The sequence below is a fragment of the Capricornis sumatraensis genome, chromosome X (assembly GCF_032405125.1).
Source record: "Capricornis sumatraensis isolate serow.1 chromosome X, serow.2, whole genome shotgun sequence".
NCBI classification, from domain to species: Eukaryota; Metazoa; Chordata; class Mammalia; order Artiodactyla; family Bovidae; genus Capricornis; species Capricornis sumatraensis.
Window position 1 is genome coordinate 95,505,419 of NC_091092.1, and position 24,038 is coordinate 95,529,456.

The window sequence follows — 24,038 nt, forward strand, 5'->3', positions numbered from 1 at the left end:
GACACTACCACACAAGGACACCCCTTCAAGATCAGAGTACTAACAGTTTCACTTAATTCTGTAGAAATAAATTTAAACAAAATGAAAAGATAAAGGAATATGTTTCAAATGAAAGACAAGAACCCTGCCCTCCCCCCAAACTCTAAGAAAACAAACATAAATAATTTACCAGACAAAAAGTACAAAGCACTAGTAATAAGAATGCTAAATGAACTTGGAAAAAGAATAGATAAGCTCAGTGAAAATTTTAACAAACAATTAGAAAATATAAAAAAGAACTGGTCAGGGCTGAAGAATACAATAACTGAAATTTAAAAAAAAAAAAAAAAACACTAGAAGGAATTATCAGCAGAATAAGTGATACAAACAACTGCATAAGTGAACTAGAAGATAGAATAATAGAAACCACCCAATCAGAAAAGTAAAAAGAAGAATTAAAAAAAAATGAGAATAGCTAAAGGGGTCTATGAGACAACATCAACCATAGTAACATTCACATAAGTGTCCCAGAAGGAGAAGAGAGAAAGAAGTAGAGAGTGTCGTTGATTAAGTTATGGTTGAAAAATTCCAGAAGAAATGTCCTGGTACAAGAAGAATAGTAATCGCAAACATGAACTCAAAGAGACACATTATGATTAAAATGGCAAAAGTTAAAAACAAAGAAAAAAATTTAAAGGCAGCAAGAGAAAAACAAGAATCACATATAAGAGAACTCCTGCAAAACTATCAATTGATGTTTCTACAGAAACTTTGCTGGTCATAAGGGACTGGCATGATATATTTAAAGTACTAAAAGGAGAAAACCTACAACTTATGATACTATATCCAGAAAATTTATTCAGAATTGAAGCAGAGGAAAAGCACTTCTCAGACAAAAGCTGAAAAAGTTCATCAATACTCAACTGACCCTACAGGAAGTATTAGAAGGTATCCTCTAAGTAGAAAAGAAAATGTTACAAGAAGTAAGAATTTATAGGAAAGAAAAAATCCCACTAGCAAAAGCTAATATATAATAGATGTGATGGATCAACCACTTACATGAGCAAATATGAGATTAAAAGACAACAATTGTAAAATCACTAAAATAAACAGTTAAGGGGTGGACATGAAAGTAAGACATAAAAACACAAAATGTGGGGGAAGAGAGTATAAAATGTAGTTTCTTAAGCATGTATTTGAGTTTTAGTGACTGTCAGTTTAGAATAATTACAGGAAGAAGAGGGTGGGATGAAATGAGAGAGTAGCATTGACATATCCAGTGGATCAGAGAGTAAATAATTTGCCTGCAACGCAGGAGACCTAGGTTTGATTCCTGGGTTGGGAAGATCCCCTGGAGAAGGCAATGGCAACCCACTCCAGTATTCTTGCCTGGAAAATCCCGTGGACAGAGGAGCCTGGTGGGCTACAGTACATGGGGTTCCAAAGAGTGGGACACAACTGAGTGACTAATACACACACATATACTACCATGCAGTACATATAAAATAGCAGATTGGCAGCTGCTGTATAGCACAGGGAGCTCAGCTGAGTGTTCTGTGATGACCTAGAGGAGTGGAGGGGGGAGAGGCAGGAGGGAGGCTCAAGACCCAGGCGATGTATGTATACATAGAGTTGTTTCACATTGTTGTACATCAGAAACTAACACAACATTGTAAAGCAATTATACTCCAATTAAAAAATGATAATGGGGACGAGGGGAGAGTGGTCCTAAGATGGTGGAGGAATAGGATGGGATGATCACCTTCTCCCCTACAAATTCATCAAAAGATCATTTGAATGCTGAGCAACTTCCATAAAACAGCTTCTGAACACTGGTGGAGGATACCAGGGACCCAAAAAGGCAGTCCATTCTGTTTGAAAGGAGGTAAGACAAAATAACGGAGAAGGCAGTGGTAATGCACTCCAGTACTCTTGCCTGGCAAATCCAATGGACAGAGGAGCCTGGTAGGCTGTAGTCCATGGGGTCGCTAGGAGTTGGACACGACTGAACAACTTCACTTTCACTTTTCACTTTCCTGCATTGGAGAAGGAAATGACAACCCACTCCAGTGTTCTTGCCTGGAGAATCCCAGGGATGGGGGAGCCTGGTGGGCTGCCATCTATTGGATCGCATACAGTTGGACATGACTGAAGTGACTTAGGGGTAGCAGCAGAAGCAGGAAAAAATATAAAAGATTAAAAGAGATGCAAGCGTTAGGGATGGAGATCCATCCTCCCTGGGAGGGAGTTGTGAAGGAGGAGAAATTTCCAAACACCAGGAAACCCTCTCGCCAGCAGATCTGTAGGGAGTTTTGGAATCTCAGGAGGCAACATAACCGGGAGGGAAAACACACACACACACACACACACACACACACACACACACACACACACACACACACACACACACAAATTACAATGTACCTAACCGCAACTCCCAGTGGATAAGTAGCCCAGACACTCATGTCTCTCAACAGTGAGCAGGGGCTGAACAGGGAGGCACCAGCTGCATGCTTAGGGTAAGGACCAGGACTGAATGTCCTGAGGACAGTCTGAGGGAGCTAACATGAGATAGGAACACAAACTGTGGGATAGCCAGAGAGAGAGAGAGAAGGAGAGAGAGAGAGAGAGAGAGAGAGAGAGAGAGAGAGAGAGAGAGAGAGAGAGAGAGAGAGAGAGAGAGAGAGAGAGAGAACTTTCCCATGAAAAGCTCTAACCTAAGGCACTGCCAGGCCTGCTCACAGAACAAAGGATTGAGAGAATACCAGAGGAGAGCTAGCCGTCTGCAGAATGGCCCATCCCCCCACCAGAGGCAGAGAGGCAGGTGGGCGGCAGCCAGAGCTGGAAGGTGAAGGGCAATCTCATTCCCAGAGATGGCATCCTCCACCAAACCAAGGGCAGGCTCCCAGTTGCTAACCAAGTCTTCCTGGGATCCTGGGCGGTTGACATCCACCAGGACAGTTGCAGTCAGAGATCAGCTCCCGAGAGGAGACATACGACACACCTGAGATGGCACTCCTGCTGTGCACCCAGGAAACCGAAGGGCTGGGACTGGGGAGGTGATAAGATGCACTGCCTTCCTGGGAGAGTGTGCTCACCAATAACCTGGTTGCCTGAGCTGCTCGGACCTGGGAAGGGTGAAAAACGCAGACCCAACTGAGTCTGTGCCTTTGTGGAGTACATGAGAACCTGAAACTGAGCAGCTTAGACCTGGGGAGTGCATGCAACCCAGGGCCTGCTTTAGACAGTTTCGCTGCAAAGCAACCTGAGCAGTGTAGATGAAGAAAGCACACATGCAATGAGCAGAGGCAAACCCAGTGTGGTGCAGACACTGCAAGTGCTCCCCACATACGCCAGGGTTATTTGTTTGCATTGTTCCTCCCTCACCACAGCACAACTGAACAAGTGAGCCTAAATAAATGACCACATTTGCCCCTTGTGTCAGAGCAGAAATTAGACACTGAAGAGACTTGCAAGCAGAGGAAGCCAAAACAAAAAAAGAAGAGGGAACAACTTTGGAAGTAACAGGTGCAACAGATTAAAACCTATATTGGAAAGGGCCTATAGGCCCTTGAAAAGAAGCATGAGCTGAAACAAGGAGCTATCTGAAACTGAACATACACAACATTGACCTCAACAGCTCCAGAGAAATTCCAGAATATATTTTATTATTATCATTTTTAATTTTTTAAAATTTTAAGTTATTTATTATTCCTTAATTTTCATTTTTATAACCTACTACTAACTTGCAAAAAAGACTCTATTTTAAAAGCAAATTTCATATATATAAACTTTTGTGATTTTTAAAAAGAATATTGTATTTTTGAGAGTCTAACCTCTACTCTAGATTTTTAATCTTTGCTTTTTGGTATTTGTGATCAGTTTTGTACCTGTAAGAATCCAATCTTCAGTACCCACTTCATTACCTCTCTGAGTGTTCCAGATGGTGGAGAGTACATAGGGAATTGATTACTGGCTAGATTGCTCTCTCCCTTTTTGATACCCCCGCTTCTCCTCCTGGTCATCTCTATCTCCCTCCTCCCTCTTCTCTTCTCCATGTAACTCTGTGAACCTCTCTGGGTGTCCCTCACTGTGGATAATCTTTTTACCATTATCCTAGCTGTTTTATCATTGGTGCTGTATGGATGGGGACGTATTGAGGCTACTGTAAGAAAAATACTGAAAGCCAGAGGCAGGAGGTTTAAATCCCAAAACGTGAGAACACCAGAAAACTCCTGACTCCAGGGAGCATTAATTGAAAAGAGCTCATCCAAAAGCCTCCATACCTACACTGAAACTAAGCTCCACCCAAGAGCCAACAAGTTTCAGAGAAAGATATACCATGCTAATTCTCAAACAATGCAGGAACATAACCCTGGTGGCCAAAAGTCACACCAAATTCATAGACACTTCAAAACTTACTACTGGGCACTTCATTGCACTCCAGAGAGAAGATATGCAGCTCCAGAACACCAACGTAAGCTTCCCTAGCCAGGAAACCTAGACAAGTCACTCATCCAACCCCACCTACAGGGAGAAATCTCCACAATAAAGAGGAACCACAAACTTCCAGCATACGGAAAGGCCACCCCAAACACAGCTATCTAAACAAGATGAAAAGGCAGAGAAATATTCAGCAGGTAAAGGAACAAGATAAATGCCCTCCAAACCAAACAAAAGAAGAGGAGATAGGGAGATTACCTGAAAAAGAATTCAGAATAATGATAATAAAAATAATCCAAAATATTTAATACAAAATGTAGTTACAGATAAATAGTCTGGAGACAAGGATTGAGAAGATGCAAGAAATGTTTAACCAGGATCTAGAAGAAACAAAAAAGAGTCAATCAATAATGAATAATGCAATAACTGAGATCAAAAGCACTCTGGAGGGAACCAAGAGTAGAATAATTGAAGCAGAAGATAGGATAAGTGAGGTTGAAGATAGAATGGTGGAAATAAATAAAGCAGAGAGGAAAAAAGAATGAAAAGAAATGGGGACAACCTCAGAGACATCTGGGACAATGTTAAATGTCCCAACATTTGAATCATAGGAGTCCCAGAAGAAGAAGGCAAAATTTAAGATCATGAGAAAATACTTGATGAGATAGTAGTGGAAAACTTCCCTAAAATGGGGAAGGAAACAGCCACTCAAGTCCAAGAAACTCAGAGTCTCAAACAGGATTAACCCAAGGTGAAACAACCCAAGACACATATTAATCAAATTAAAAACAAAGAACAAATATTAAAAGCAGCAAGGGAAAAAGAGCAAATAACACACTAGGGGATTCCCACAAGGATAATAGTTGATCTTTCAATAGAAACTTGTCAGGCCAGAAGGGAATGGCAGGACATACTTAAAGTGATGAAAGAGAAAAACCTACAACCCAGATTACTGTACCCAGCAAGGATCTCATTCAAATATGAAGGAGAAATCAAAAGCTTTACAGACAAGCAAAAGCTGAGAGAATTCAGCACTACCTAACCAACTCTTCAGCAAATGCTAAAAGATCTTCTCTAAACAGGAAATACAGGAAAGGTGTATAAACTCTAACCCCAAACAGCAAAGTAAATAGCAATGGGTTCATACTTATCAATAATTACCTTAAATATAAATAGGTTGATTGCCCCAACCAAAAGACAAAGACTGGCTGAATGGATACAAAAACAAGACACCTATATATGGTGTCTATAAGAGACCCACCTCAAAAGAAGGGACACATACAGACTGAAAGTGATGGGCTGGAAAAATATATTTCACTCAAATGGAGACCAAAAGAAAGCAGGAGTAGTAACACTCATATCAGATAAAATAGACTTTGAAATAAAGGACGTGAAAACAGACAAAAAAGGACACTACATAATGATCAAAGGATCAATCCAAGAAGAATATATAACAATTATAAATTTATATGCTCCCAATATAGGAGCACTGCAATATGTAAGTCAAATCCTAACAAATATGAAAAGGGAAATTAACAGTAACACAATAGTAGTGTGACACTTTAATACATCACTCACACCTATGGATAGAGCAAATAAACAGAAAATCAGCAAGGAAACACAACTGTTTGGCCTAATTGATATCTATAGGACATTTCACCCCCAAACAATGAATTTCACCCTTATCTCAAGTGCACAGGAACCTTCTCCAGGATAGATCAATCTTGGGCCATAAATTGAACCTTGGTAATTTCAAAAAAAATAGAAATCATTTCAATCCTCTTTTCTGATTATAATGCAGTAAGATTAGATGTCAACTACAGGAAAAAAAAAAAAAAACTATTTAAAATACAAAGATATGGAGGCTAAACAACATGCTTTTCAATAACCAACAAATCACAGAAGAAATCAAAAAAGATCAAAATATGCATAGAAATGAGTGAAAATGAAAACACAAAAACCCCAAACCTATGGGATTCAGAAAAAGCAGTGCTAAGAAACCTGCCTCTTGAGAAACCTATATGCAGGTCAGGAAGCAACAGTTACAACTGGACATGGAACAACAAACTGGTTCCAAATAGGAAAAGGAGTATGTCAAGGCTATATATTGTCACCCTGCTTATTGAACTTATATGCAGAGTACATCCTGAGAAACGCTGGGCTGGAGGAAGCACAAACTGGAATCAAGATTGCTGGGAGAAAGGTCAATAACCTCAGATATGCAGATGACACCACCCTTATGGCAGAAAGTGAAGAGGAACTGAAGAGCCTCTTGAGGAAAGTGAAAGAGGAGAGTGAAAAAGTTGGCTTAAAGCTTAACATTCAGAAAACTAAGATCATGGCATCTGATCCCATCACTTCATGGGAAATAGATTGGGAAACAGTGGAAACAGTGTCAGACTATTTTTTTTTTGGCTTCCAAAATCAGTGCAGATGGTTACTGCATCCATGAAATTAAAAGATGCCTACTCTTTGAAAGAAAAGTTATTACCAACCTAGATAGCATATTCAAAAGCAGAGACATTACTTTGCCGACAAAGGTCTGTCTAGTCAAGGCTGTTTTTTCCAGTGGTCATGTATGGATGTGAGATTTGGACTGTGAAGAAAGCTGAGTGCCAAAGAATTGATGGTTTTGAACTGTGGTGTTGGAGAAGACTCTTGAGAGTCCCTTGGACTGCAAGGAGATCCAACCAGTCCATTTTAAAGGAGACCATCCTAGGTGTTCACTGGAAGGACTGATGCTGAAGCTGAAACTCCAATACACTGGCCACCTCATGCGAAGAGCTGACTCATTGGAAAAGACCCTGATGCTGGGAGGGATAGGGGGCAGAAGGAGAAAGGGACGATAGAGAATGAGATGGCTGGATGGCATCACCAACTTGATGCACATGAATTTGGATGAATTCCAGGAGTTGGTGATGGACAGGGAGGCCTGGAGTGCTGCGATTCGTGGGGTCACAAAGAGTCGGACATGACTGAGGGACTGAACTGAAAGGAAAAAAAGACCTATATATAGAAAACTATAAAACTGTGATGAAAGATATCAAAGGTGACACAAATAGATGGAGAAATATACTTTGTTCATGGATCAGAAGGATCAATGTAGTGAAAATTACTATACTACCTAAAGCAATCTATAGATTCAATATAATCCCTATCAAACTACCAATGGTATTTTTCAGAGAACTAGAACAAATAATTTCACAGTTTGCATGGAAATACAAAAAACCTCGAATAATGAAAGCAATCTTGAGAAAGGAGAATGGAACTGAAGGAATCAACCTGCTTGGCTTCAGATTACACTACAAAGCTACAATTATCAAGGCAGTGTGGTACTGGCACAAAGACAGAAATATAGATCAGTTGAACAAAATAGAAAGTCCAGAGATAAATCCACACACCTATGGACACCTTATCTTTGACAAAGGAGACAAGAATATACAATGGAGAAAAGACAATCTCTTTTAACAACTCGTGCTGAGAAAACTGGCCAATCACTTGTTAAACAGTGAAACTAGAACACTTTCTAACACCATACACAAAAATAAACTCAAAATGGATTATAGATCTAAACGTAAGACCAGAAACTATAAAACTCCTAGAGAAAAACATAGGCAAAACACTGACATAAATCACGGGTGGATCCTCTATGATCCACCTCCCAGATTAATGGAAATAAAAGCAAAAATAAACAAATGGGACCTAAACTAAACATAAAAGCTTTTGCACAACAAAGGAAACTATAAGCCAGGTGAAAAGACAGCCTTCAGAATGGGGAGAAAATAATAGCAAATGAAGCAACTGACAAATAATTCATCGCAAAAATATACAAGCAGTACATGCAGCTCAATTCTAGAAAAATAAACGAGCCAATCAAAAAAATGGGCCAAAAAAACTAAACATACATTTCTCCAAAGAAGATACACAGATGGCTAACAAATATGTGAAAAGATGCTCAACATCACTCATTATCAGAGAAATGCAAATCAAACCCACAATGAGGTACCATATCATGCTGGTCAGAATGGCTGGAGGGTGCAGAGAAAAAAAACCCACTTATACTGTTGGTGGGAATGCAAACTAGTACAGCCACTATGGAGAACAGTGTGGAGATTCCTTAAAAACCTGGAAATAGAACTCCCATATGACCCAGAAATCCCACTGGTGAGCACACGCACTGAGGAAACCAGATTAGAAAGAGACACATGTACCACAATGTTCATCACAGCACTGTCTATAATAGCCAGGACATGGAAGCAACCTAGATGTCCATTGGCAGATGAATGGAAAAGAAGGCTGTGGTACATATGCACAATGGAATATTACTCAGCCATTAAAAATAATGCATTTAAATCAGTTCTAATGAGGTGGATGGAACTGAAACCTATTATACCGAGTGAAGTAAGTCAGAAAGAAAAACACCAATACAGTATACTAACACATATATATGGAATTTAGAAAGATGGTAATGATGACTCTATATGTGAGATAGCAAAAGAGATACATATGCAAAAACAGACTTTTGGACTCTGTGGGAGAAGGCAAGGGTGGGATGATTTGAGGAAATAGCATTGAAACATGTATATTATCACATGGGAAATAGAGTGCCAGTCCAAGTTTGATGCATGAGACAGGGTACTAAGGGCTGGTGCACTAGAATAACCCTGAGGGATGGGATGGGGAGGGAGGTGGGAAGGGGGTTCAGGATGGTGAACAGATGTGCACCCATGGCTGATTCATGTCAATGCATTGCAAAAATCACTGCAATATTGTAAAGTATTGAGCCTCAAATTAAACTAAATAAATTAATTTAAAATTTAAAAAATGATTATAAAAATAAAATTATGTATAAAAGCAGGTACATATAGTTACAGGTCAATATATCTGAGCCTCATGGCAACCTCACAGCAAAAATTTACAATAGATACACACAAATCTAGAAAGGAACACAAGGATACCACTAAAAAGCATCAAACTATGGGAAGACAGGAATAGGGAAGAACTATAGAAATAATCAGAAAACAAGTAACAGTATGGCAATAAGTACATACTTACATATAATTATCTTAAATGTCAATGGATTAATATTCTAAATCAAAAGATACTATATAAACAAAACATTAAATTATCCAGAAAAAAACACTAGAACTAATAAACATATTCAGTAATGTTACAGGATACAAACTTAATATAAAAAATCTGTGGAATTTCTATACACTAACAATGGCCTTTCAGAAAGTGAAATTAAGAAAACAATCTCATTCACCATCTAGTCAAAAATAATAAAATAGTTAGGGATAAAGCTACCTAGAACCACCAAATAAAGCTACCGAGTATGACCTAGATCAAATCCCTTATGAATATACAGTGGAAGTGAGAAATAGATTTAAGGGGACCAGATCTGATAGACAGAATGCCTGATGAACTATGGACAGAAGTTCGTGACATTGCACAGGAGACAGAGATCAAGACCATTCCCAAGAAAAAGAAATGCAAAAAAGCAAAATGGCTGCCTGAGGAGGCCTTACAAATAGCTGTGAAAAGAGAAGCAAAAAGAAAAGGAGAAAAGGATAGATATACTCATTTGAATGCAGAGTTCCAAAGAATAGCAAAGAGAGATAAGAAAGCCTTCCTCAGTGATCAATGCAAAAAAATAGAGGAAAACAGTAGAATAGGAAACACAAGAGATCTCTTCAAGAAAACTATAGATACCAAGGAAACATTTTATGCAAAGATGGGCTCAAAAAAGGACAGAAATGGTAGGGACCTAACAGAAGCAGAAGATATTAAGAAGAGGTGGCAAGAATACAAAGAAGAACTGTACAAGAAAGATCTTCATGACCCAGAATCATGATGATGTGATCACTCACACTCACCTAGAGCCAGGCATCTTGGAATGTGAAGTCAAGTGGGCCTTAGGAAGCATCACTACGAACAAAGCTGCTGGAGGTGATGGAATTCCAGTTGAGCTATTTCAAACCTAAAAGATCATGCTGTGAAAGTGCTACACTCAATATGTCAGCAAATTTTGAAAACTCAGCACTGGCCACAGGACTGGAAAAGGTCAGTTTTCATTCCAATCCCAAAGAAAGGCAATGCCAAAGAATGTTCAAACTACCGCATAATTGCACTCATCTCACACGCTATTGAAGTAATGCTCAAAATTCTCCAAGCCAGGCTTCAGCAATACATGAACTGTGAACTTCCAGATGTTCAAGCTGGTTTTAGAAAAGGCAGAGGAACCAGAGATCAAACTGCCAACATCCACTGGATCATCAAAAAAGCAAGAGAGTTCCAGAAAAACATCTATTTCTGCTTTATTGACTATGCCAAAGCCTTTGACTGTATGGATCACAAGAAACTGTGGAAAAATCTGAAAGAGATAAGAATACCAGACCACCTGACCTGCCTCTTGAGAAACTTATATGCAGGTCAGGAAGCAACAATTAGAACTGGACATGGAACAACAGAGTGGTTCCAAATAGGAAAAGGAGTGTGTCAAGGCTGTATATTGTCACCCTGCTTATTGAACTTATATGCAGAGTACATCATGAGAAACGCTGGGCTGGAGGAAGCACAAGCTGGAACCAAGATTGCTGGGAGAAATATCAATAACGTCAGATATGCAGATGACACCACCCTTATGGCAGAAAGTGAAGAAGAACTAGAGCCTCTTGATGAAAGTGAAAGAGGAGAGTGAACAATTTGGCTTAAAGCTCAATATTCGGAAAACTAAGATCATGACATCCAGTCCCATCACTTCATGGGAAATAGATGGGAAAACAGTGGAAACAGTGTCAGACTTTATTTTTCTGTGCTCCAAAGTCACTGCAGATGGTGACTGCAGCCATGAAATTAGCAGAGACTTACTCCTTGGAAGGAAAGTTATGACCAACCTAGACAACATAGTAAAAAGCAGAGTCATTACTTTGTCAACAAAGGACCGTCTAGTCAAGGTTATGGTTTTTCCAATAGTCATGTATGGATATGAGTGTTGGATTATGAAGAAAACCGAGCGCCAAAGAATTGATGCTTTTCAATTGTGGTGTTGGAGAAGACTCTCGAGAGTCTCTTGGACTGCAAAGAGATCCAACCAATTCATTCTAAAGGAGGTCAGTCCTGGGTGTTCATTGGAAGGATTGATGTTGAAGTTGAAACTCCAATACTTTGGCCACCTGATGTGAAGAGTTTACTCATTGGAAAAGACCCTGACGCTGGGAAAGATTGAGGGCAGGAGGAGAAGGGGACGACATTGGATGAGATGGCTGGATAGCATCACCGACTCAATGCACATGGGTTTGGGTGGACTCTCGTAGTTGGTGATGGACAGGGAGGCCTGGTGTGCTGTGGTTCATGGAGTCAAAAAGAGTTGGACACGACTGAACGACTGAACTGAAAGCTACCTAAGAAGGTAAATGCCATGTGCTCAGAAAACTATAAGATGATGAAAGAAGTTGAGGAAAACACAAATAGATTGAAAGATACTACCTGTTTTTGAATTCAGTTCAGTTCAGTTCAGATTAGTCACTCAGTCCTGTCTGTCTCTTCTCAACCCCAAGTGCTGCAGCACACCTGGCCTCCCTGTCCATCACCAACTTCCAGAGTTTACTCAAACTCAAGTCCATTGAGTCAGTGATGCCATCCAATTTCTGTCATCCCCTTCTCCTCCTGCCCTCAATCTTTCCTAGAATCAGGGTCTTTTCCAATGAATCAGCTCTTTGCATCAGGTCGCCAAAGCATTCAAGCTTCAGCTTCAACATCAGTCTTTCCAAGTAACACCCAAGACTGATCTCCTTTAGGATGGATTGGTTGTATCTCCTTGCAGTCCAAGGGACTCTCAGGAGCATTCTCCAACACAACACTTCAAAAGCATCAATTATTCGGCACTTAGCTTTCTTCATAGACCAACTCTCAAATCCATACATTGCCATTGGAAAAACCATTGTCTTGACTAGAAGGACTTTTGTTGCCAAAGCATTGTATCTGCTTTTTAATATGCTGCCTAGGTTGGTCATAACTTTCCTTCCAAGGAGTAAGCATCTTTTAATTTCATGGCTGCAATCACCATCTACAGTGATTTTGGAGCCCAGAAAAATAAAGTCAGCCACTGTGTCTACTGTTTCCCCATCAATTTTCCATGAAGTGATGGGACCTGATACCAAATCTTAATTTTCTGAATTTTGAGCTTAAAGCCAAGTTTTTCACTCTCCTCTTTCACTTTCATCAAGAGGCTCTAGTTCTTCTTCACTTTCTGCCATAAGGGTGGTGTCATCTGCATATCTGACGTTATTGACATTTCTCCCAGCAATCTTGGTTCCAGCTTGTGCTTCCTCCAGCCCAGCGTTTCTCATGATGTACTCTGCATATAAGTTCAATAAGCAGGGTGACAATATACAGCCTTTACATACTCCTTTTCCTATTTGGAGCCAGTCTGTTGTTCCATGTCCAGTTCTAATTGTTGCTTCCTGACCTGCATATAAGTTTCTCAGGAGGCAGATTAGGTGGTCTGGTATTCTTATCTCTTTCAGATTTTTCCACAGTTTCTTGTGATCCATACAGTCAAAGGCTTTGGCATAGTCAATAAAGTAGAAATAGATGCTTTTCTGGAACTCTCTTTGCTTTTTTGATGATCCAGAAGATGTTGGCAGTTTGATCTCTGGTTCCTCTGCCTTTTCTAAAACCAGCTTGAACATCTGGAAGTTCACAGTTCATGTATTGCTGAAGCCTGGCTTGGAGAATTTTGAGCATTACTTCAATAGCGTGTGAGATGAGTGCAATTATGCGGTAGTTTGAACATTCTTTGGCATTGCCTTTCTTTGGGATTGGAATGAAAACTGACCTTTTCCAGTCCTGTGGCCAGTGCTGAGTTTTCAAAATTTGCTGACATATTGAGTGTAGCACTTTCACAGCATGATCTTTTAGGTTTGAAATAGCTCAACTGGAATTCCATCACCTCCAGCAGCTTTGTTCGTAGTGATGCTTCCTAAAGCCCACTTGACTTCACGTTCCAGGATGCCTGGCTCTAGGTGAGTGTGAGTGATCACATCATCATGATTATCTGGGTCATGAAGATCTTTCTTGTACAGTTCTTCTTTGTATTCTTTCCACCTCTTCTTAATATCTTCTGCTTCTGTTAGGTCCCTACCATTTCTGTCCTTTTTTGAGCCCATCTTTGCATAAAATGTTCCCTTGGTACCTCTAATTTTCTTGAAGAGATCTCTAGTCTTTCCCATTCTATTGTTTTTCTCTATTTTTTTGCATTGTTCGCTGAGGAAGGCTTTCTTATCTCTCCTTGCTATTCTTTGGAACTCTGCATTGAAATGAGTATATCTTTCCTTTTATTTTTTGCTTTTTGCTTTTCTTTTCACAACTATTTGTTAGGGCTCCTCAGGCAGCCCTTTTGCTTTTTTGCATTTGTTTTTCTTGGGGATGGTCTTGATTCCTGTCTCCTGTGCAATGTCACGAACTTCTGTCCATAGTTCATCAGGCATTCTATCAGATCTAGTCCCTTATATCTATTTATCACTAATAATTAATATTATTAAAGTGACTATAGTACCCAATGTAATCTACAGTTTCAATGCAGTTCCTATCAATACACCAAAATATTTTTTCATAGGAAAAAAATAAAACAAATAATTTTAAAATTTTTATGAAAAAAATACCTCAAATAGCCAAAGAACTAGAGAATGAACAAACTGAGTAGTCATGTGCTCTGGCTTCAGAATATGCTACAGAACTACAGTAATCAAAAGAGTATGTTACTGGTTACAAAACAGACACGTAGCTTAATGAAACATAATAAAGACCCCAGAAAAAATTCCCCATACACTTATGGTCAATTAATCTGCAATAAAGGAGGCAGGAATATGCAATGGAGAAAAGACAGTCTCTTCAATAAGTGATGCTGGGAAAACTGGACAGCTATATGTAAGAAAATGAAATTAAAGCATTCTCTAACACCGTAAACAATCAGAGCATCTTATACTAGCAGGTTTTTCACCTGATTATCCCATTGTCTTTGAGGGCAGGACCTTGTTTTATATGTCCCTATTTTTTTCCCAGAGCACATAGCACAGTACTGGATGCTTCCACGTCTCTGGGGATGGGGGCAAGTGTTTTGAGCCATACATGGAATATTTAGCAGGAATTGCTTAGCAGACTATCTGAAGGTACATTTTAATATATAGTTCTGTATAATCTTCAAAAAACTGTGTTTTACAGATTAGAAATCTAGAGTTCAGCAAGGTTAAATGACTTGGGAACACTTGTTATAGATAATATGTACAAAGTGAGAACTTACGTTTTCTGACTTCAGATGAATAAAATGAAACTAATATTTATAATTTATTCTGTGCCAAGTACTTTGCATATTCTGATTTAGCCTGCAGATGAGCAGAGATTGAGTTCAGATATTGAATAACTGCCCAAGGCCACACAAGTTATAAATGACAGTTTGTATTAAAATCTTACTCCAGTACTCCTGCAATATAGTATGTGGCCATTAGTTTTATTAAGAACACTTGACACAGTTTCTAATAGCAGGGAATACATTTACAGAATCCTTTCTTCAAATATTATATTTTTTATTTTTATTAAAGTACAGTTGATTTACAATACTATAATAGTTTCAGATGTACAACATAGCCATTCAATAGATAGCATCAGTGACTCAATGGACATAAATTTGAGCCAGTTCCAGGAGATAGTGAAGGACAAGGAAGCTTGCTGTGCTGCAGTCCGTGGGGTTGCAAAGAGTTGGACATGACTTAGTGACTGAACATCAGCAAAGTTTTTTTTTTTTTTAATAAAATATTGACTGTATTTTTTGTGATGTAAAATATATCCTTGTATGTTATTTATTTTATACATAGTACTAGGTATCTCTCAATATCCTAACCCTATTTGGCCTCTCCTCCATCTTTCTTCCCAGTAGTAATCATTAGTGTTCTCTTTATATACTTGAGTCTGTTTCCATTTTGTTATATTCCATCTTATTTTTTAGATTCCACATATAAGTGATAGCATACAATATTTGCCTTTCTCTGTCTGACTTTTTCACTAATCATAATACACTCTAGATTCACCGATACTGTTGCAAATAGTCAATTTTCATTCTTTTTTATGGCTGAGTAATATTTCATTGCATATATACCACAGCTCCTTTATCCAGTCATCAGCTTATGGACACTAAGTTTGCTTCCATATCTTGGCTATTGTAAATAATGCTACTGTGAACATTGGGCTGTGTGTGTATATATATATATTTTCCAAATCAGTGTGTGTGTGTTTTTTTTTTTTTTCCTTCAGATATATACACAGGAGTGGAATAGTTGGATCATATAATAGTTCTATTTTTACTCTCTTGAAAAATATCCTTGCTCTTTTTATAATGGCTATACCACTTTACATTCCCATCAACAGTACAGTAGGACTCTCTTTTCTCCACATCTTCACCAACACACTTGCTATTTTTTGTGGTCTATTTGACAATAGCCATTCTGACATGTGTGAGGTGATGTCTCACCATAGTTTTGATTTTCATTTTCCTGATTATTAGCAGTGTTGAGCGTCCTTTCATGTGCCTATTGACCATCTGTATGTCTTCTTTGGAAACATATCTATTCAAGTTTTATGCTCATTTTTAAATTGAATTGTTTGGCTTTTAAAAAAATATTGAATTGTATGCACTGTTTATGCATTTTGGACATTAATCCTAAGAGTCAGATGACTAGCAAATGTTTTCTTCTATTCAGTAGGCTTTCTTTTCATTTTGTCAAAGGTTTCCTTTGTTATGCAATAGCTTTTAAGTCTAATTTCATGCCATTTGTTTACTTTTACTTTAATTTTCTTTGCTTTAGAAGACAGGTTTAAAAGCATATTGTTATGATTTATGTCAAAAAGTGTTCTGCCTATGTTTTCCTTTAGAAATTTTATGGCTTGTGGTCTTATATTTAGGTATTTAACTCATTCTTGCTTAATTTTTGTATGTGGTATCAGGGAAGCCATAGCTCAGTTGGTAAAGAATCCGTCTGCAATGCAGGAGACCCCAGTTTGATTCCTGGGTCAGGAAGATCCCCTGGAGAAGGGATAGCCTACCTGCTTCAGTATACTTGGACTTCCCTTCTGGTTCAGCTGGTAAAGAATCTGCCTGTAATGTGGGGGACCTGAGTTCAACCCTGAGTTGAGAAGATCCCCTGTAGAAGGGAAAGGCTACCCACTCCAGTATTTTGGCCTGGAGAATTTCATGGACTGTATAGTCCATGGGGTCGCCAAGAGTCAGACACAACTGAATGACTTTCACTCACTGGCTCAGGAGATAAAGAATCTGCCTGCAATGCAAGGGACATGGGAGATGCAGGTTCATTTCCTGGGTCAAGAAGATCCCTGGGTTGAGAATACTCTCCAATATTGAGAACATTTCAGTATTTTTGCCTGAAAAATCAAGATATTGGCAAGGCTGTGTTATTTCTGCTGGCTGCAGAGAAGAATACTTCCCTTAACTTCTTCAGTTTCTGAAGGCTGCTCACATTCCTTGGCTCACGGTCTCTTTCTTACATCTCTTCAACTTCTTGTTTCTGTCATCAAATCACCTACTATTTATTCTGAGCCTGTTGCCTCCCTCCCTCTTAAAAGGACCCTTGAGGTTACATTGAGCCCACCATAAAATACAGGATAATTTTCCCCATCTCAAGGTCATTAGCTTAATCACATTTTCAAAGTTCCTTTTTATCATGTAAGAAAATATATTCTCAGATTCTAAGGATTAGGATATGGACATCATTAGGGGACTATTATTCAGTCTACCATGTTACTTCAGCTCAGAAACAATCATTGGGATGAGAAAAGTCATAATGGTACTTGTGGTTGTAATACAACTTGAAGGGTATAAAGACGAGGAGGTGATCACTCCTAGACTGGAAAATGACATAAACCCATGCAGTGGGGGTAGGAATCATCACAATTTAAATGGAGTTTGTTAAAGAGATTAATATAAATGCAGTACACATGAGAGATGCAATCAAGTAGGAGGAGGAAAAGATCAAATCACAAAGTCAAGCAAAGGGATACAAATTTGAGGTAAGCTTGGAAATTTTCAATTACTGAAAGCTCCCAAGTAAGCCCCCAAAAGACATTATAAAAGCACTATTTTCAGGATGATTTGTTTAGCCAAGTAGAGGTGGGAGAGGGGACCTCAAGAGGAACAAATGCTGGTTGGTTACATCTCCTCTGAAGTATCACTGATGTCTAAGGTGCTTTCAGAACACCTGAAAACAAGATGGCAACAATTTCAAAGGCAATATAAAAGGCCAGTCAGGATCATTTTAGCATCTGTCCATCAAGAGGAGCATAAATCACAGACAACTAAGGGCCTCCCATATTGTAAAGGAAGCCAATTTCTATGAGGTCAAGGCAGTTTTAAAGAAAGAGAGAGAAAATATACCAGTCTTACCTCATTGCCACATTACTTCCATCTATGACAATTGGCCTCAAATTATCACTGTTGTCTATTTCATCTTCAAGAGACAGCTCAGGGCTTGTGATCTCTCTGGAGCTGGGCCCTCGAGGCCCTAACAGATTCAGGTTGACTTGCCCTTCCAAATCACCTTTGTTCCCAAGTCTGACAAGCTCTGCCAATACATCATTAATAAGCGATTCTGGACCCAGCTTGTTCAGCACTGATTGAATCTGTTCCTCTGCATAACCCAACTTTAAAGCAAAATCCATCTTGGTTTGGTATTCTTTTTCCAAGTCAAGCTTCCCATCATGTAGAATGCTGCTCTGGGAGAAGCTTGGATGATCTAGGCAGGGTGATCTACATAGCTGGCGGTGTGGCTTAGAAAGGATCTCCTTTTTATTCAATTGAACATCTCCCAGTTGGCAGCTATTGTCATTGGTGCTGTTTTTAAGGCTCATTTGTTCAGGATCACTCTCACAGCCCAGCCACACTTCAGAATCAGGATTGCCTTGCTCCGTATTCTCTTGCTTAGACTGCTGCTTCTCTTCCTTGGAGGCACTCTTCTTCATTTTTGGTGTTTCCACTGCAGAGGTGGCTGTCATTCCGTTGAGTGGTCAGTCTAAGGTCTAATCAGCTTTTTTCTTTTTAGCCTGCTTGGAAGTCATGTACATTGGCATTCCTTTGCATAAAATGTGGTGGCAGTGGTGGCACAAGAGTTTGCCTGTTTGGTTTGTTATGTTTAGATGTTACCAGTTCCTACAAATAAACACACATATCATAATCATGTTTAGTAAACTTATGGAAAATTATTTTAAATATGGTGCTTTCTTCCTAAGAAACTACAGGCTGTCTGATATATTTTTCTGCTTAAAATGATTGGACTCAAAATAATATTGAATGTCTTTTCAGATCACAGCAGTATGAGACTAAAATCAACTACAAGAAAAACAACTAAAAAACAAACAAACAAACACGTGGCATCTAAACAGCATGCTACTAAACAATCAATGGGTCATTGAAGAAATCAAAGAGAAAATTAAAAAAAAAATCTTGGAATAAAAATGTTAACACAATGACACAAAAATCTATAGGGCTGCAGGAAAGTAGTTCTAAGAGGGAAGTTTATAGTGATTCAATCCTAACTCAGGAAACAAGAAAAACCTCAAACAAACCAACCTAAGTTAAAGGAATTAGAAAAAGAAAAAATCCACAGTTAGTAGAAGGAAATAAATAATAAAGATTACAGCAGAAATAAGTGAAAAAGAGACTAAAAAGCAATAGAAAAGATTAATGAAATTTAAGAACTGGTTCTTTGAAAAGATATACAAAATTGAAAAACCTTTAGCCAGAACTAATCAAACAGAGGGTTTCCCCGGTGGCTCAGATGGTAAAGAATCTGCCTCCAATGTGGAAGACCCAGGTTCAATCCCTGGGTCAGGAAAGTCCCCTGGAAAAGGGACTTGCTACCCACTCCAGTATTCTCACCTAAAGAATCACATGGACAGAGGACCCTGGTGGGCTAGAGTACATGGGGTCTCAGAGAGTTGGACACTACTGAGTGAGTAACAGACACATCAAAAAGAGAGAGGGCCTAGATAAATAAAATCATAAATGAAAAGAAAAATTTACAACTGAGAGCACAGAAATACAAAGAATAACAAGTAAATTACTATAAACAAATATATGCTCCAAAAATGGACAACCTAAAAGAAATGGATACATTTTTAGAAATATAGTCTACCAAGTCTAATCAGGAAGAAATAGACAAAAATAAAAACAAACCAATTGCCAGGAATGAAATTAAATCTATAATTTAAAACTTCTCAACAAACAAAAGTCTAACACCAGTATAGCTTCACAGATAAATTCTACCAAACACTTTATAAAGAGCTACTGACTCTCCTCAGACTATTTCAAAAATTGAAGAGGAGAAAATGCTTTCAATGCTGCTTTCAAGCCAGTATTACCCTGATTTAAAAAATATATATATAGACAAAGATAATCTAAATAAGAAAATTGCAGGCAAACATCACTGATAAACATAAATGCAAAAACACTCAACAAAGTATTACCAAACTAAATTCAACAGTAAGTTAGAAGGTTCACACACCATGATTCAGTAATATTTATCAAAGGGATGCAAAGATCTTTCAATATCCGCAAATCATTGTGATTCACCACATTAACAAATTGAATAAAATCATATGGTCACTTCAATTGATGCAGAAAAAGCTTTTGACAAAATTTAGCGTCTGTTTCAGAGAAGGCAATGACACCCCACTCCAATACTCTTGCCTGGAAAATCCCATGGATGGCAAAGCCTGATAGGCTGCAGTCCATGGGGTCGCTAAGATTCGGACACAGGTGAGCAACTTTACTTTCACTTTTCACTTTCATGCATTGGAGAAGGAAATGGCAACCCACTCCAGTGTTCTTGCCTGGAGAATCCCAGGGACGAAGGAGCCTGGTGGGCTGCCGTCTATGGGTTCACATAGAGTTGGACATGACTGAAGCGACTTAGCAGCAGCAGCAGCGTCTGTTTACAATAAAACCTCTCCAGAAAGTGGGAATAGAAGTAACATACCTAAACATAATAAAGGCCTTATATGCCCCTACAATCAAGAATATACTCAATTGTGAAATTCAGAAAACACTTCCTCTAAGATCAGGAACAAGATAAATTTGCCCACTCTCACTGCCTTTATTCAACTGAGTATTGAAAGTTCTAATCACAATTATACAAGAAAAAGAAATGAAAGTAATCCAAATTAGAAAGAAGTCAAAGTTCTTGCAGATGACATGATACTATATACAGAAACCCTAAAGACTCCACCAAAAAAAAAAAAAAAACTATTATATCTGATAAATGAATTCACTAAAGTTACAGGATACAAAATTAATGCACAGAAGTCTGTAGTTTTTCTATACAATAAAAACCATCTATCAGAAAGAAAAAATTAACAATCCCACTTATAATTGCATCAAACAGAATCAAATACTTAGGAATAAATTTAACTGGGGTGGTGAAAAGCCTGTACTCTGAACAGGATAAGACATTGACAAAATAAATTGAAGAATACACAAACAAATAGAAGATATACCTTGCTCATGGATTAGAAGAATTAATATTATTAAGACATCCATATTACACAAAGTGATCTACAGATTCAATGCAATCTCAATCAAAGCATCAATAGCACTTTTCACAGGACTAGAACAAATAATTGTAAAGTTTATATAGAACCATGAAAGGCCCTGGATAGTCAAAGCAATTTTGAGAAAAAAAAAAAAAAAAAGCTAGAGGTATCACACTCCTTTACTTAAAACTTTACTACAAAGCTATAGTAATTAAACCAGCATGTAACTTGGTACAAAAAGACACATAAATCAATGGGAGAGAGACCCCAAATAAGCCAATGCCTATAGGATCAATTAATTTGTGACGAAGGAGACAAGAATATACAATGGGGAAAAGAGAGCTTCTTCAATAAATGGTGTTGGGGAGGACAGAGTGGGATGAATTGAGAAGGCAGCACTGACATATATACAATATCAAGTGCAAAATAGTTAGCAAGTGGGAAGCAGTTGTATAGCACAGGGAACTCAGCTCAGTGCTCTGTGATGACCTAGAGGGCTGGGATTGGGGCGAGGCAGAGGGAGGCTCAAGAGGGAGGAGATATAGATATACTTATAGTTAATTCACATTGCTGTGTAGCAGAAACCAACACATCATGGTAAAGCAACTATACTCCAATTAAAAATAAATTAAAAATGGTGTTGGGAAAAATTGAATACCTGTATGTAAAAGAATCAAACTGGACTAAATTATTATACTACATACAAAAATAAATTCAAAATTGATTAAATATTGAAGTGTAAGACCTGAAACCATAGAACACTTAAAAGAAAATATAGGCAGTATGTTCTTGCCATCAGTCTTAGCAACACTTTTTTGGTGTGTCCTTACAATCCTGCAACAAAAGGAAAAAAAAAAAATGAGACTACATCAGACTAAAAAGTGCTTACATAGTGAAGGAAATTATCAACGAAAGTAAAGCAACCTACTAAATAGGATAAGATATTTGAAAATAATATGTTTGATAAAGGCTTGATATAAAAAATATATAAATAACTCATACAACTCAATAACACCCCCCCAAACTTTCTGATTAAATATCAGAGGACCTGAGTAGACATTTCTCCAAAGAAGACATACAGATGGCCAATCTCTGACACATGAAAAAATGCTTAACTTCATTAATCATCAGCGAAATGTATCGGAACAGTATCACTTCCCACCTGTCAGAATGGCTATCATTGAATAGACAACACATAACAAGTGTTGATGAGGATGTGGAGAAAAGAGAACCCTCCTGAACTATTGGTGTGGATGTAAATTGTCACAGGCAATGTGGAAAATAGCATGCAGGTTCTTTAAAAAAGAAAAATAAGACTACCAGTATTCCCACTTATGGATATAAAGTAAGCAAAAACACCAACTCAAAAAGATATATGCACCCTTATGTTCATTGCAGCAATATTTACAGTAACCAAGATATGAAATAATTTTAAGTATCCATCAATAGATGAATGGATGAAAATATCTGGGAGATATATATACACACAAACAATGGAATATTATTCAGCTATAAAAAAGAAAGAAATCTTGCCTTTTGAAAGAACATGAATGGACCTAGTAGGCATTATGTTTTGTTTGTTGTTGCCTTGTAGTGCAGCTTGTGGGATCTTAGTTCCCCAACCAGGAATCAAACCTGGGCCCTTGGCAGTGAAAATGCAGAATTCTAACCACTGTACCTCCAGGGAATTCCCTAGAGGATATTAAGTGAAATAAGTCAGACAGAGAAAGACAAATACTCTAAATTTCACATACATGTGGAATCTAAAAAACAAAATAAATAAATAAACATAACAAAACAGAAACAGAATGATAGATCAGAGAACAAACTGATGGTTGCTGCTTGGAGTGAGGTTGTGGGAGTGAGGGTTGGGTGAAATAGGTGAAGCAGATTAAGATTTATTATTTGTTATTATTTATTATTTATTGGATTTATTATTCCAACAATAAAATAAATAAGTCTAATGTACAGCATAAGGAATATAACTAATAATACTGTAATAATTTTGTATGGTGTCAAGTGGTTATAGACTATTTAGGGTGATCATTTTGTAATGTATTTAGATATCAGATCACTATGTTGTAAACCTGGAACTAATAATATTGCACATCACCTATATTTCAATAAAAAATGTTTGCACTCACCTTCTGTAAAAAAATATAGTCTCTAGAAATCCAAAGTGGTATCCATTGTGCTACAGAGACTCCTAAGAATCTCTATTTTTCTACTAATTCTAGACACAAAATTTTCAGTGATGGTCACAGTGCTTTAATTCTTCCCCTCTCAAAAAAAATCATAGCCAAATTTAACTGCTTATCACAAAAACTTGAAGGGAAACATGGCATTTCAACAGGGTAAGAAACATATACATCCTTCAAAGAACTCTTTATTCCTTTATGTCAGGTAGTGTTAGTTGCTCAGTCATATCTGACTCTTTGCGACCCCACGGACTGTAGCTTGCCAGGCTCCACTGTCCATGGGATTCTCCAAGCAAGAATACTGGAGTGGACTCCCATTCCCTTCTCCCAAGGATCTTCCTGACCCAGAGATTGAGCTTGGGTCTCCTGCATTGCCTCTTTACTGTTTGAGCTACAGGGAAGTCTGTGTCAGGTAAAATTTCCAAATATCATACCATATTCTTCTTGTTGGGCTTCCCTGGTGGCTCAGACAGTAAAGAATCTGCCTGCAATGCAAGAGATCTGGGCTCCATCCCCGGATCAGGAAGATCCCCTGGAGAAGGGAATGGCAACCCACTCCAGTATTCTTGCCTGGAGAATTCTGTGACAGAAGAGCCTGGCAGGCTACAGTCCATGAGGTCACAAAGAGTTGGACATGACTGACTAAAACACACACACACACACACACACACACACACACACACACACACATTCTTACTAAAGCTGAGCTTCACTCCTGAAGAGGACAACTTCTCTAGCATCACATTTTTTATTTTTTTATTTTTTTGCAAAATATCATTGTCCCTATCTACTGGAGACAATGGAAAATCACTAAAATTGTTT

General features: G+C 38.2%; 1 protein-coding gene across 1 annotated transcript in view; it reads right to left on the reverse strand.

The window, feature by feature from the left end:
- ZC3H12B (zinc finger CCCH-type containing 12B) overlaps positions 1–18,483 on the reverse strand; it is a 46,239-nt gene extending 27,756 nt beyond the window's left edge. Inside the window, exon 1 of the mRNA XM_068962995.1 lies at positions 17,876–18,483. Coding sequence (XP_068819096.1) covers positions 17,876–18,483 — 608 coding nt within the window. The remainder of the gene's footprint in view (positions 1–17,875) is intronic.
- Between the last annotated feature and the right edge of the window lie 5,555 nt (positions 18,484–24,038).